Source organism: Halyomorpha halys, unplaced genomic scaffold, assembly GCF_000696795.3.
Source record: "Halyomorpha halys isolate HHAL.00 unplaced genomic scaffold, Hhal_1.1 Scaffold1165.1, whole genome shotgun sequence".
In the NCBI taxonomy this organism is placed as follows: domain Eukaryota; kingdom Metazoa; phylum Arthropoda; class Insecta; order Hemiptera; family Pentatomidae; genus Halyomorpha; species Halyomorpha halys.
Genome location: NW_027106615.1, coordinates 212,335 through 227,521, shown reverse-complemented (window position 1 = coordinate 227,521; position 15,187 = coordinate 212,335). Strand labels below are relative to the sequence as shown.

Here is a 15,187-nt window from a genome sequence, read left to right as displayed (position 1 = left end):
CAGTGGTAGTCAAAGTGAGAGAAGGTAACTTGGAGCCAACGGGTTTCAAATGGAATTAGTTGACAAGTATACTTTAGTAACTTAGTACCTGCAAAAAAGGTAATATTAAATAGGAAATATTGAAAACATGATTTTTCCAGGAAAGGGTTTAGTCAAAAATGATTTGAAGGCTTTGATGATATGATAGGATTATTTTCTTTTCTACATTAATACTTTCACAGTAAATTGTAGTTTACATTAGGGGTATCCATCATCTTTAGTTTAACATACTAAAGTGTGTTAAATGGAAAAAGTTCTGTTAAATAGAGAAACATTTCCTTCTCTTAGCATGTTAAAATGATATAATATTAAATATGGTTGAGAGTCTGCTAAATGGAGAATGACGTCGCGCAACAGACCAGTTCAGCTCCCCATAATTTCTTCCGTTGTTTTGATAGGTTGCTCGTAGTTCATGTTTGGTTTTTTTTTGGGGGGGGGGGGGTGTTTTTGAACTCTGATAAAGTAATGGAAAAAAAATAACTAGGAGAGGAAATAAGGAACAAGTGAGGTGGGGGAAAGATGATGTGAAGAAGCTGTAGGAGATTTTATTATTCCGTAATAATTGCAAGGTTATAAAACACATTGCCCAGAAAATTCACAAGGAGCTCTTCTGTATTTTATATGTAACATGGGCTATTCACAATATTACACTTATAACATTTAGTATGTAAAAACATTTTACATTGAACAAAACATCAATACCCCTATTATGATGGTTTCAATGATCTACTGTTCATAAATTACTTAAATATTTAAAGGAACTTTTATGTGAGAGACTCCATGAGCAAAAACTAGATAAATTAAAATTGACCGTCAGGAAAAAAGATATAATAATAGAATACATACAAAAAATGGCCTGGCAGTAGATGATGCGATGCCGACTTGGAACAGGCTCAGGTTTCCATCACCGTCTGCTACCCCAAACTTGTTCCCGTGTTGAGAGAACCTCACCCGAGTTACCTTGGCAAACGTACCACCAGGACGTGGGATAGTCACCGCTTGGCTATGACCCCACTCCCACATCTGCACCGAGCCGTCCTGAGATCCTGTCAGGTCTAATAAACAATAACATATTATTGAAATGAATTTTAACTAATACAGATTAATTATAACACTTAGAAAAATAAAATGCATTGAAAATATTCATTTTAAAATTACATTTTTAAAAAAAATCTTCCATAGCCTATATGATCATTTGTTTTCATCAAGATAACACAAATTATAATGCTAGTTTTCATTTTAATGTAAATAGAATGAATATTTATCTGTTAGTCAACTATAAATAAATTTGTTGATGAGGTATTTATAGTTTTAGTTTGGAAATAATCCATTTCATTTTATTTTAATGTTAGTTATAATGACCCAAGAGGTTGAAAAATTCAATTATCCTATTAAAAAATATAAATCTGCAAGCCTTTCATCAGTAGTCAACAAACTATATGAATCCATTTTAGAAAGTAAATAAAAACATTGTTGAGCTATACATTGAAAGGGAACGGGCAGGCTTCTGACCAGGATGAAAAACTTAACACCAAATATTCTCCTTGAGGAATGTCTAGAATAAAGCCTGGGACCTAAATAGGAATATGTACTTCGTCTTCCTTAATCAGTCAAAGCTCAATAAGGGAGGCGCTCAGAGTAAAGAACATCCAAAGGGTATTTAAACATAGAAATGAGGAAAACAAGGTAATGATAACCTTTGCTATTATCCCTCAAAAGTTCTGTAGAAAAGGTGTTAAGATCATTGCTGATAAGAAAAAGGTCCTGTAAGGAAGATAGTACAGGAAGGAATGCAAATATACCACTACAACAGAGGAGAGATGGAAGCAGCCATATACCTATCTCGACGTAGTTATGGACAGGGCTGGGAAAGTAGATTTGGAAATATCAAAAAGGATATGTTACATATTATATGTACGCATATACTCGGCCTGCTACCAGATATGCAATAATATAATCGTGAGACTAGAAATAAGCAGAAAAGCTTCAGGTCTTCAAATTAGTAAACCCAGATGGGATATCAAACCAGATGGGAGTACAGATTGTAACGACAGATCATTGCATGCGCAATCTAATGTTGGCCATAGGAATCCACTTGGCATGCCAACATAGCCTGGAAGACGTTCCAAGTCATTACATATCAATAAAGACCAGTTAATTAATTAATTATTATCTTGTACAATAAAAAAAAAATTGAATATGTACCGTTGCAACTCATGAAGAGTCAGGGGAACAGTACTTTGTAAGGAAGTACTGTTACTTGACCAACGGTTGTGCAAGGAGGTGATTTGGTCAGAATCACACTCGAACGCCAGATTTTGACCCAATTAAGGGTACCCACTTCATGACCCTGGAAGGCTCCCAAACCCACTCATGACTATAGTGAAACAGAAAATAATTATCAGCAACAACCAGATTCACCCCATGTACTTGGAGTTAGGAGCTCAGAGCCTTACCACTCCCACTTATCTTGTATATGTTGATATATAAAATTGAGTTATCCTATAAAGACCAAAGTGTTCCCTCTGAGTCCCTTTGGGGTGGCTCTACTTAGACTTCAAGTTTCTTTGGAGTTGTTACCATCCTTTTCATTCCCCCACCTTCCTTTCTTAAAAACTACAAGTTCTGAGGACTGGTTCCCCTTAGACTTCTTGCCTGCTAGATCAAGAGACTGGTATCCTGGACTAGCTTGACGTTTTCATTAACAATGTTTGGAGACTGATGTCCTCCAGCATTGTGGTAACGCCGAAGACAGGTGCCTTTTTAGTTAATTTCTCTCCCCCCCCCCCCCCCCGTCAATCTTAGCTTCCCCATTCAGGCCTATATCTCTTTTCTACTTATTCATATTAAGAATATGAATACAAAAGCAGTATAGAGGCCTTTTGAGAGTTCATATATCATACACCCTTGATACAAGGTGTACTCTTATATGGTTGGATAGTAACAGGCAGGTAGACAAACAGTATTACAGTTGTAGCGATGAGATTCCTCTTAAGAATTGTAGAAGAACCAGAAGAGATCAAATTCGTAGGAACTCAAGGATACTGTAATGCAGGAGTTCCTGCCAATTAAAATGGTTTGGACATGTAATAACAATGGAAGAGTAAGAACTATCGAAGATGATGGATTATGTCCCAGATCGTAAAAGAACATGAAAGCACCCAAGTAAGCCCAATCTAGAGTGTATCAAAGACTTCTGCAGATAAGGAGGCAAAAATAGACAAACCAGAAACCTAGCTCGAACCAGAGATACAAGGTATAACGAGAGCATAGCTGAACGCTCACCTATACTGAGAGGTAGCCATGGCTGAAAGCTCATCTATACTGAAAGAGTGATGTAAAAGAAGAAGGTTCATTAGCTCTTTTGTTATCTTTAACAATCACATCTACCATAAACTATTTATTTATTGTTTTTCATTTACATACTGAAGCCCTTTGTTTATTCTATATAACCATCTGGGTCTGTCATTGATGATAAAAAGTTTTAAATTATATAAATTTATATATTTAGAAGATATATTAATTTTAATGTATTTATAGACTTCTAATAAAAAAAAATTACTTACATAATGGTAGAAGAGGATGTGCACTCATTTTTCTAATTCCGTCGACACGATGCTTCAAAATCTATTTGAACAAAGAGCCATTACACAAAACTATTTTGTGCTATCATTAGAATTAATTAAAACTGTATGTATATATACACACACGCATATGTATATATATACACCCATACAATTGCAAAATAGGTGCTCAGTAAATTATCAACAATATATACAAGAAAACAATTGTTAGTGAAATTTTTATATTGTAAGCATTCACATAAAGGTTTATATAAAAAACATAAAAGTATACAAAAGCAGCTGTGGTTTTAGCAATTAAATAATTAATTACAACATAAAATAGGATGGAAAACGAAAAAAGAGATAATAAAAAAAAGCTATGCTAAAAGAAAAGAGCAAGCTCAAGTTTTAAAAACTAGAGAAAATAAAACCAAATAGAAAAAAACATAAGATTTTATTATAAAAGAAAATATATCATGCAAAGAATATATTTTTACAATGGTGGAAATATCGCTGATTGTAGATGTAATTCAAGGAGAGGATGGTTTGGGATGCGGTCAAGGATGACAGTATCTATACACAATAAGTATAATACTACTTTAATATGTGTCTTAGCGTTTCTGCCTAAGTTTTATGCCTTCATCAGGGCTAAGTAAAACAAGATACAACAATAAGAATATAAAGAATAAATATTGATATAGTAGGAAATATTGAGAATATAAAGAAATTGAATAATATATACAGAAAAATTATACTTAGTCAAAAAAAGTCAGAGGATAGCAGCCCACTCGGCAAAACAAGAATTAATACAACGGACCATTTCTTAAACTGCCCTATATTTAATGAAAGAAGAAAAATGTGTTAAGCAACTCAGAATCGTCACTGAATTGTGACATCAAATTACATAAAATTTGTTTTGTTTTTTATTTTTCATATGATTGTTTGATACTGGTGTTTAACACTTTGACCATCGTTGATGACACATTATCTTTAAGCCTCAATGCTTGGGAGCACATATGATGATAATGTGCTGTCAAGGGAGCTCACTTTTCTAACCCCCCTTTCATTTTGGATTGTCCCAAACCATGTTTAGTACAGTCCTAGCTTCCACCAGCTACGATCGTTCTGGCTTATTGTATTTAATGAAAGATCATTTATGGAAAAGATGAAAGGATTTTAATTAAATATTTTTAATACTTTTTTTTAAAATTAATTTTTCTTTTTCATAATGAGGAATTTATTGTTGACCGTAGATTTAATACGAGAAAATGGTCAGGGGTGCAGTTAGCAATGATACACAAATAAGTAAGACTTATCTATTTGTGCCAATGTTTTGGTCTGAATTTCAGACCTCCATTAGGACGACCAGTAACGGAGCTTCCATAGAAAGTCCTGTATTCTACGGGTCACACTGAAGAAGGCCTAAAATTGAGGCCGAATCGTCGGCACAAATAAATAAGTTTTACTTATTTTACTAACTGTATCCCCGATCATCTCTACCTCATATTTTATTTTTTAATATTTATGTAGGCAAATGTTAGCCTTTTTTATAATAACAAATTTTCATATACAATTATAATTTTCTATGCATAATATTTAATTGTTTCCAATGTTGCTCTTCATTATTTTTATTCTTTAATCTCGTCTGACTTAGCTCTGATGAAGGCCTTCAAGTTAGTTTTAAACGTTGGCACATATTAAAAATAAGCTTAGCCTTACTATATATTTTCTATATTGACCGTATTCCCAACTGACTCCTTAACTTATATTTTTAAGAAAAATATATCTAGCAAAAAAAAACAATTCTTTAACCATTGAGGCTGATATTTGGACAATACACAATTTTTCATGCTGAATTCAGACCTAAATTTCAATTTTTTTCTCCATGATACAAGGGAACCAGTGCTGAACTAAACGGCTAACTTTATTTCAAACTATTTTATCACATTTCACAATGTAATAGAAATTAAAATCAATGGTAACATAAACTTGTCCCAATTGTATTCTTTTAGAATTAAAAATTTCGAATTAAAATCTATAACAGGTTTTTATTTAATTATTTTATTTTTTTTTTCAAAATTAAATTATTATAAGTAAAAGAGATAAATAATTCATTGTTAAGGAATGCTGCCCAAATACATGAGCCGCGGTTCTTCCCGATTTTTGGGACCCAAGAAAAAAAATTACTAAACTTATTTGACAGATTTCTTTCTGGAAACATGCTATAATTAAGAAGGTAACATTGTTGAGTTGACATATTCATGGATCACAAGATCACAACACCTTTGAAGGGACAAGATGGATACTTGTTGATTCTTTGATAAAAAAAAAGGTAAGATTCAATGAGCACAATTATTCGTCTCATACTTATCTCTAAAAATAACGTGGGAAACGAACTAAAAAGAACCTTTTTTTTCGATTCTATTCTTCCTAATATAGCTTACAGTTTGCCAGTTTAGTTATCTCAGAATGTTTGTTGAAAATAAATGAAAAAAGGCCACCATCGTAGAGAGATGGTTAATATTTTTGCCAGAAATCCCAGAAGGCTGATGCTCTCATAGCGAACCTCTTCATCACCACTTATATTTTGTATTTATTGTGTGTATTTTATGTATTGATGTACAATAATTAATTTATTCCCGATTTGTGTTTGTGTGTGCAGGTAATGGCCTGAGGTCTGCTATCTCCTTAGTGAAATCCTGCCTACGCCCATATGATTGCCATAAGATTGCTGCACACACATACATTTATCAACATATTTTAGACATATTTTTTAAAAATTATCTTATTCATTAATGCATATAATTATTATTATTACTATATTAGCCAGTAAGAAATAAGGTGGTTCAGAGAAATTTACATATTGCCAACTCTCGTCCCATATCATAACTCACAATTTATGACTTTTTTTTACTGTTGGATGTTATATAAAATTAAGATTGCTTAAGCCAATTATTTTAATTCCTAAACTATTCTTAAATTAAACAGTATCAATAAAATTTATATTATCAATATTAATAATATTATTTTTGTCTAGTAAGGGAGATACTAGACAACGAGGGACAGTTGATGTTGACAATTATGTAAAAATGTCTCCCTAGCTTTTTTATTTCATGCTAGATACTATTAGATGCAATAATTTTTTTAAATCTTTACATTGCATTCTTCATTATTTTTTTCCTATACAGAAAAACTGGTTCAACTGTAAGACTGATATTAGGGACAAATACAGAGATTGGATCAAGTTATCATTAACTGAAATATCTATTAAGTAGTGAAATGTACTATAATCATTAATATTGATAACTTTTAACTGAACCAAAATATCCTTTGTCATGAAAAAAAAAAAAAAAAGAAAAGGATTTCAGATCTGATTATAGCAAGAAATATCATGTAAGACCCAATTTGACTTTGACTAATGTATTAAGGGAGAAAATTAAATAAATTCTTAAAGAAAAAATGTGTGAACTAAAATTCAAAAATTGTATTAATATAAAAAATTCATTACAACCATAAATAAATAATTAAGTACTAATACAAAATTAATGGAAATTTCTGGAAAACAAAATTTAAATAAAATTAATTATTTGAAAACATTACAAAGCATAAAAGTATGCTGACGACTGATATAACGATTCCTCACCGGTTTTAATAAATGGCGACTGCGATCAACGACAAACTGACAGAAGTGTGGATCATGTGACCCAGGGAAGTTGAGTCCTTTCATCTGATAAAGGCGAGCAGCAGGAAAAACAAAACAGAAAAAGTATGTTATATAATAAAAGAAAAGAGAAAAAAATTGGCGATATTTTGCGAGTCCACTGGTACCTATTTCTTGCTCGTTCTGCATTTGAAGAAACACCATATAAATAAATAATTACAATAATGTTTTCATCGAATAGGTAAAATTAAAGATATGAACAATATCATTAAAGAATACCAAAAAATTCATAATTCAACATGAAAATGAGAACAGAGTTTTTGAAAGTTTCACCAATACAGGAGGCTGTAACTTAGTATTTCCAAAGAATCAAAAAAATTAGATTTATTGAATTTGCACTTGCCGATTCAGTTTCAATTCTTTTCTTGAAGAATTAAAGAATCAAGTGCTGCTATTGTTTTATGGAGTTTAATAACAATATGTATACCAACTAAGTCAGGAAGTTGGGAAAAATGAGAAGTAGAAATTGATTCTATGAATTTAGCACCAAATAAAAGTCACTCGTACAGAGTATGTTCGAACCTGTACCAGTTTTGGCTACGGGACCACAGTTTCCTCACCAAGTCAAGTGTAAGTGATTTATCTTTCTTGCTTCTGATATTCGAAGTACAGGAAAAAAGTTAGAAACACTTCACGCTCTGGGAATATTATGCTTACTTGTAGAAGAGACCCAAGAAGTAGAATCCGTTAATATATTGTAACATCTCATTTTTTAATAAATAGTTTGGTAAAGCAATGAATTAAATTTTCATTTTAAAAATTGTAAATTAGTTTCGTTTAATTGGATAGCAAGATATCCAATTTTTATCAGGATTTAAAATGAAACATCGTCGAAACAGTTAACATGGCTGTGGATTCAAATATTTTTAACTTTCGAAGTTTTTCGATAAAGATGATAAAACATGAATATGTTTTATTAATTTTGAGCAGGATAGATTTTTATAAGAATGTACTATAATCTCAATTGTACTTTTCTTTTGGACAACAAATAGAAGAAGAATGTGCTAAAATTATGTCGAAGAAATTCATATATACAAATTAGCAAATATAAATTTGTTGTGAATAAAAAAAGAATTATAAAGCAAATTGATTAAATTGAAGTTTTAATAAGTGATATAACAAAGATTTTTATCAAATATAAAATCCAGGTGAAAATTTTTGTCAATTTTTTTTTCATAATTAGCATGAATGCAATTCTTTCCTATTTTTGATATATAAAAAAATAAATAAAAATATCTGCAACTCAAGATTACCAATAAGTGTGAAGTATTAAATAATTGCCAGCAAGGGGCAGTGATAAAAATCAATTACACAATCTCTCTATTATATAAAAAAGTTTTTAGTGATCATTATGTGATATTTTATTTTACATATAACTTGGAATAAAAATTAAAATGCTGGATTAGACTTGATTTTTCTTTTTTTTTTCTGCTTAAACTGTATTGAAAAAAATAATACAATCTGAACTACAGAACACATGTGAAATACAGTTATACAATTTGAGCAACGAGTAGTGCAATTAAATGAACGTACTTGTAAAATGGGGATTGGTCCACTGTACAATCTGACATAATCAATGGGAAAAAGTATTAGAGCTGTAAGAAGAGTTGACCAAAAATTAGCTATAGTTGAAACAAATAGCTAAAATTGCCATGATACAATATTTATTTATCAACGGTTCATTCATGAATAATGGTCGTATCCATGGCAATTTTAGCTATTTGTTTCAACTATAGCTAATTTTTGCCCATCTCTGGCTATAAGTACTTAATCATACCATAATAATAATAATAATAATTTTAACTCTCAAGTGGATATGTGATTAATATTGCTGTTCCAACCAACGACAATATAAATAAAACAATATCCGAAAAGACTAGGAAATATCAAGATTTAAGCCAAGAACTTAATAACTTTATAGACTTGAGCATATATAAAGAGGTATATCCGGTGGTTATATCTTGCAACGGCCTTATCTCAAATGATACCATCCGCTCAGTCGGGAATTTGAAGCTGCCAGAAAAAAATATAGGAAGAAGGGCAGAAAGCAGTAGTTCTCTTAAGCGCATTGAGTAATGTTTGAAAGTTTTTAAATATATTTGAAGAAGATAGTCCGGGTGGCGGTCAATAAAGGTATTAAAATAGTAAAAGAGAACTATTTATTGTTAACCAATGTATTAGAAGGAGATAGTTGACCGTATGAAGTAGATTGTAGGAAGATAGTCCGGGTGGCGGTCAATAAAGCTATCAAAATAGTAAAAGAGAACTATTTATTGTTAACTAATGTTTCACCCCATTTTTCAGGGCTGCCTGGTGGTAGTACAAAGGGGCCTCTACATGTTGGCCGAGCCATGGCGAACTCAGACATACGCGAGCATGTGGATGGGTGGCTTGGCTTGGTTGGCCTAGGCTCGTTGCCGAGCCGTCGAGAGTCGGTTTTTTGGCCACAGATCAAAGGGGTTCGTGAGAGCACTCATGTAGTATCTACACCTATGTTGTTTGTCTAGTTGCAACTGAGAGCTGTTAGGAGGTTAAAGGTGTTTGTTGGTACTTTTTATAAGTTTTATATTTAATCTTATTTATTTATATTTAATTTCCTTTCATTTTCTTTTTTTGTAATAAAAATAATACAATGTCCCCCTGTTGTCCGACTGTTTTTTTAAACCCAGTTGTCCTTTATAATACCACCAGGCAGCCCTGCAAAGCGGGGCAAAACGTTGGTTAACAATAAATAGTTTTCTTTTACTATTTTGATACCTTTATTGACCGCCACTTGGACTATCTTCCTACAGTCTACTTCATACAGTCAACTATCTTCTTCCAATATGTTTATAAATATAGTTTAAAATTTGAGCCCAATCCTCGACTTTGGTCTCGGTAGGTGAATATTTCTGGCAATAGCCAAGAAAGTATGAAATTCTAAAATAATAATTTATTAAATAAATCAAAAATTCGTATCCATTTTTGTCTCAACACTTTATTTTTCACCAGTCCAACGTTTCGGCCATTCTAGCCATCTTCAAGGACATATTCAATATAATTTCTTCCTCACATTAATTTAAAGTTTCTTTTGCAGACTATTCTGCCCAGGTCATTTTCTTTATTATAAGTTAAAAGCCTATTTTTTTAGAATTTAAAATCATTAACATTTAATATTTAATTTTCCTCTATAAGATTATCAACAATCAATACACCACCATATAACAAACCATAAATGAATGACAAAAGATAAATGGTTTGTTGTAATCTTATAGAGGAAAATTAAATGTTAATGATTTTAAATTTTTTAAAAAAATAGGCTATAATAAAGAAAATGACCTGGGCAGAATAGCCTGCAAAAGAAACTTTAAATTAATGTGAGGAAGAAATTATATTGAAGATGTCCTTGAAGATGGCTAGAATGGCCGAAACGTTGGATTGGTGAAAAATAAAGTGTTGAGACAGTAATGGATACGAATTTTTGATTTATTTAATAAATAATTACCTTGTCTCAAGAATTTGAAATAATATAATTAAAATAATAATGTTAAATCGATTTGGGTTGTCAATCAATATCCTTAGATTATGAAATGCCTCAGATGAGACACCCAGTTCCCGAACCAAATAGTATATGTAAAAGGGAACAATGGTTATTGGAAAATCGTTGATTGGCCATGTGTATTATATAACAGGAAGATGATCTGGATTTTGTCAAAAGAGCTCAAATACATTAGTATTTAAACTATTTATTATGAGCAAAAGTTTCACCACACTTTGCAGAGCTTCATCAGGCTGAACAAAATACAAACAACTAAAATAATGTAACAAAGTAAATGAATAGATAACATGAAATAAATGTAAACTAAGCTATGGCTAATTATTATTTAAAATATGTGAAAGTTTATATTACTTCATTCATTTTTACATGAACTTTCATTTCACCTCATCTTTTACTTTGTAACATCATTTTAGATGAATGGAATATGGTCCGGTTGCGGTAAAAAAAAACTCAAATAGTACATAATTAAACTATTTTATTGAGCCAACGTTTCGCCCCACGTTACAGGGCTTCGTCAGGGCTAAAAAAGATACAAATACTATAGTTACAAAAAGGAAAAAAATAAAAAAACATAAGTGTAAAATAACAGGGATATAAAATGTAAAAACGTAAGATATAATAAGAAAAATTAAAGGTTGTAAATAGTAAATGAAAAGGGTAATAGTTAAGAGAAGAAATATTAAATCAAATGATGAGACAGAATGCATACCTGTTTTGACGGCAGTCAAAAACAAAGTGACCGTTGGTATTGGGAGGAGTGGGGACGGCAGTTATGCCACAATAACGAAAATAATTTGTAAAGTAAACATAGTAAAAAAATATTTAAATTAGGTGAACAATAAATGTTACTATACATAATAAGGGGAGAAGAAATATTTAAAAAAATAGGAAAACAAAGGAAAAGTAAAGTATAAAGTAATGGGATACAATGTGTGTAAGTAATTAAGAAATAAAATATACCAAATGAGCGGGGATACAGAAAAGTGTAAAATATAATAGAAAATTAATAATAAAGTAATTAATATAAGTACACTTAAGAAGATAACACATGAATATAAATTAAAATATAGATACATGAATATAAATGAAACAGGAAGGATAGTGAATATGAAAAAAAAAATTAAAAATGTGAGAATTTAGAAAAACAAGAATAAAAGATATGACAAGAAACATTGGGGCAAAACGTGGGGTGAAACGTAGGCTCAATAAAATAGTATAATTATCTACTATTTGAGTTTTTTTTACCGTACCCGGACCATATTCCATTCATCTATACACACGGTCAATCAATAATCTTCCAGTAACATTATTTTAGTTGTTTGTATTTTGTTCAGCCTGATGAAGCTCTGCAAAGTCTGGTGAAACTTTTGCTCATAATAAATAGTTTAAATACTAATGTATTTGAGCTCTTCTTCCTTTCATTTTGAACAATGGTTATATTATAATTGCAAAAAGTATTTATATTACTAGACTATTGGGTTTAGTGAGCTTAGAAATATATTTACATTTTGTATTAAATTCTACTAAAAATGAGCTAATGCAAATGTAGTAAAAAATAAAATAAATTTCTTATCAATTTTAATTATGCCTTTTTTTTTTTTTTTTTTTAGATTGTAAGCAGTGTTAAGTACCTACCATCATGAACAAAATAGATGTGTATAAGAAGGAAGCTGTGAGATAGAAAAATAACGAAGTGTTAGGTGCGATGTGCACGAGGACTGGTTGGCTTCTAGACTTGCCAACTCTGGTTTAATCTCGCTGACTACTACACGCTACAAATAATTTCTGAAAGGAGAATTGAAAATGAAAAATAAATACAAATTGTAAAACCTACTTTCTTCTACCGATCATATGCACATTTATCCACTTCCATAATAAAATCCATAGCTGTTTTATTTATTTTTTATAAAAAATTACGCTCAAAAACCAGATTTTTCCCTAATTAAGGGTACCCACTTTATGAGGCTGGGTGGATCCCAGAATCCACAGGGTTGACTCACTGCTACAGTAGGGGTATTCATGATCTTTAGTTTAACATGTTAAATGGAGAAATATTTTTTTCATCTTGTTAAAACCATATAACATGGTTGAGAGTATGTTACTAGGTCTGTTAAATGGAGAATGACGTCACGCAACAGACCAGCTGAGCTCTACACCATTTTATTTGTTGTCGTGTTAGGCTTCTTGCTCGTAGTTTGTGTTTTGATTGTCTTCGTATTGTTTCGGACGTCTTTAAACAAGACTATCAGAAGCCAAACTTTCACACTTCTACTTTTCACTTACTTTAGGCATGTTGTATTAAATTACTGTAATCAAAATCTACCTCACCTCTTTTTTATTAACGATAAAACACTTTCAAATTTTATATTCATTTTATTAGTTTTTGTATGTGTTTACATGAAGATTTTTTTTTTTAATACCTAATAAAATTTAAAAGTGTTTTATTCTTTTTTAAAACACTTTTAAATTTTTAATGTGTTAAGAGTTAACCGTTGATAGAAGTGAGGAGAAGATGGTAAGAAATGCGGTCAGTAAATCAACAAAACCTGTAAATATTCATAACAATAAATTACTATCTACATAATTCATTGTGATGTAAATTTCCTAGATTGTTTGCTATTATTTTATTTGCTGGAAGATTATTGATTGACTGTGTGTAAAGATGAAAGGAATATGGTCCGGGTGCGGTAAAAAAAAACTCAAATAGTGTAGTTCTACTATTTGAGTTTTTTTTTTACTGCACCCGGACCATATTCCTTTCTTATTATTTTATTTTTATTTTTATATTTCTCTGAATTAAGGATGTTTTTCCAGTCCTGATGAAGGTCTGAAATTTAGGTTGAAATGTCGGCACAAATAAATAAGTTTTGTTTAAATAAATTAATTGGTATCAATGCTAAGTCTCAAAACTTTTTGTTATTTCATTAAATTTCCAACGTTTTGGCCAATTCGGCCATCCTCAAGGGCAATCTTAAATATAAATTTACAGATCACATCAAGCTACTCAGCCCAGGTCGTTAATAACAAGTCAAATCATTCTATTTTGTCACGATTTCATTAATTTTTAAAACATTAAAAATTTAATAATCCTTTAACTGGAAGAGTCTTATGGAATTAAAATGGATTTAGTGAATGACACAATTTCTTCCATATTAAACTATAATAGTTTATTTCATATCATACAGCAATGTTTCGGGAGATTTCCCCCATCTTCAGGCTGCTAAAAAACTATTATAGTTTAATAAGGAAGAAATTGTGTCATTCACTAAATCCATTTTAATTTTAAAACATTAAAATTTTAGATCAGCTTAACACTATAAACTATCTTATCAACAAAAAATATATATAATAATTTCTAAATTTTTAGTCTATTATTTATTTTATTTTATATATTTGTATTTATTTATCAAAAAGATTATATATAAATAAGTTTTGTTTATTTGTGTATCTTTCCTTAACACACCCCTGACCATCTTCTTCTCATTTTTAAATTTTATTATCCATAAAACAAAAATATCCATGTTAACACAAATACACACAAAAAAGGTTATGATAAAAAAAAGGTAGATTTAAAGATTAGTTAGTTTTTCTACATTTAATTAATGAAGTCAGTTCCTATTAAAGAGTTCGACATTAAGTTTTGAAAGAAATAACAATACTCGTTCTATTTTTTATTTTTTAGAAGTATTAACTGATTTCATTTCTTATTCCAAAAACATTAGTAACTTAATAAATACACCTACTAATAGTAAACCTAAATTCTTTACAAACTTAATGGATATCGATAAATGGGTTATTAATAAAAAAGATTTTCATTTTAGTAGTTCTATATAAAAATTCAACAAACCAAAACCAAATGATAAATTAGTCAAGTATGTTAAACAAAAGAGAAATACGGATGGCAGAGGATTATTATTTAAAATTAGAAACAAAAGTCAAATAATTCTCTTCCAAAGCTTTTAATATTGTGCAGAAAAGTGATAAAGAAAGGAAAAAAAGAAAGAAGCCAAAATATACAGCTTATATTATAATTATAATTTTCACATAATCTGACAACTTTTATCCTGAAATTGGATTTAATACTAGGGGTATTAATGATCTTTAGTTTAACATGTTAAAGTGTGTTAAATAGAGAAATTATTCCTCCTTGTACCAAGTGAAAAATATATAACATTTAACATGTTTGAGAGTCTGTGAATAGGTCTGTTAAATGGAGAATGACGTCACGCAACAAATTAGCTGAGGTCCACACCATTTTGTCTGTTGTCGTTTGGACATGGATGTCTGTTGGTCGCAGTTCGTGTTTTTTTAGTTTTAGACATTTTC

The 15,187-nt window shown here is 30.5% G+C and overlaps 1 protein-coding gene across 1 annotated transcript in view; it reads right to left on the bottom strand.

The window, feature by feature from the left end:
- Positions 1-15,187, bottom strand: part of LOC136795197 (dmX-like protein 2) — a 48,675-nt gene that overhangs the window by 8,332 nt on the left and 25,156 nt on the right. Inside the window, exons 15-16 of the mRNA XM_067044996.1 lie at positions 3,606-3,666; positions 886-1,094 (exon numbers count right to left, since the gene is read on the bottom strand). Of these exons, the coding sequence (XP_066901097.1) occupies positions 886-1,094; positions 3,606-3,666 (270 nt within the window). The remainder of the gene's footprint in view (positions 1-885; positions 1,095-3,605; positions 3,667-15,187) is intronic.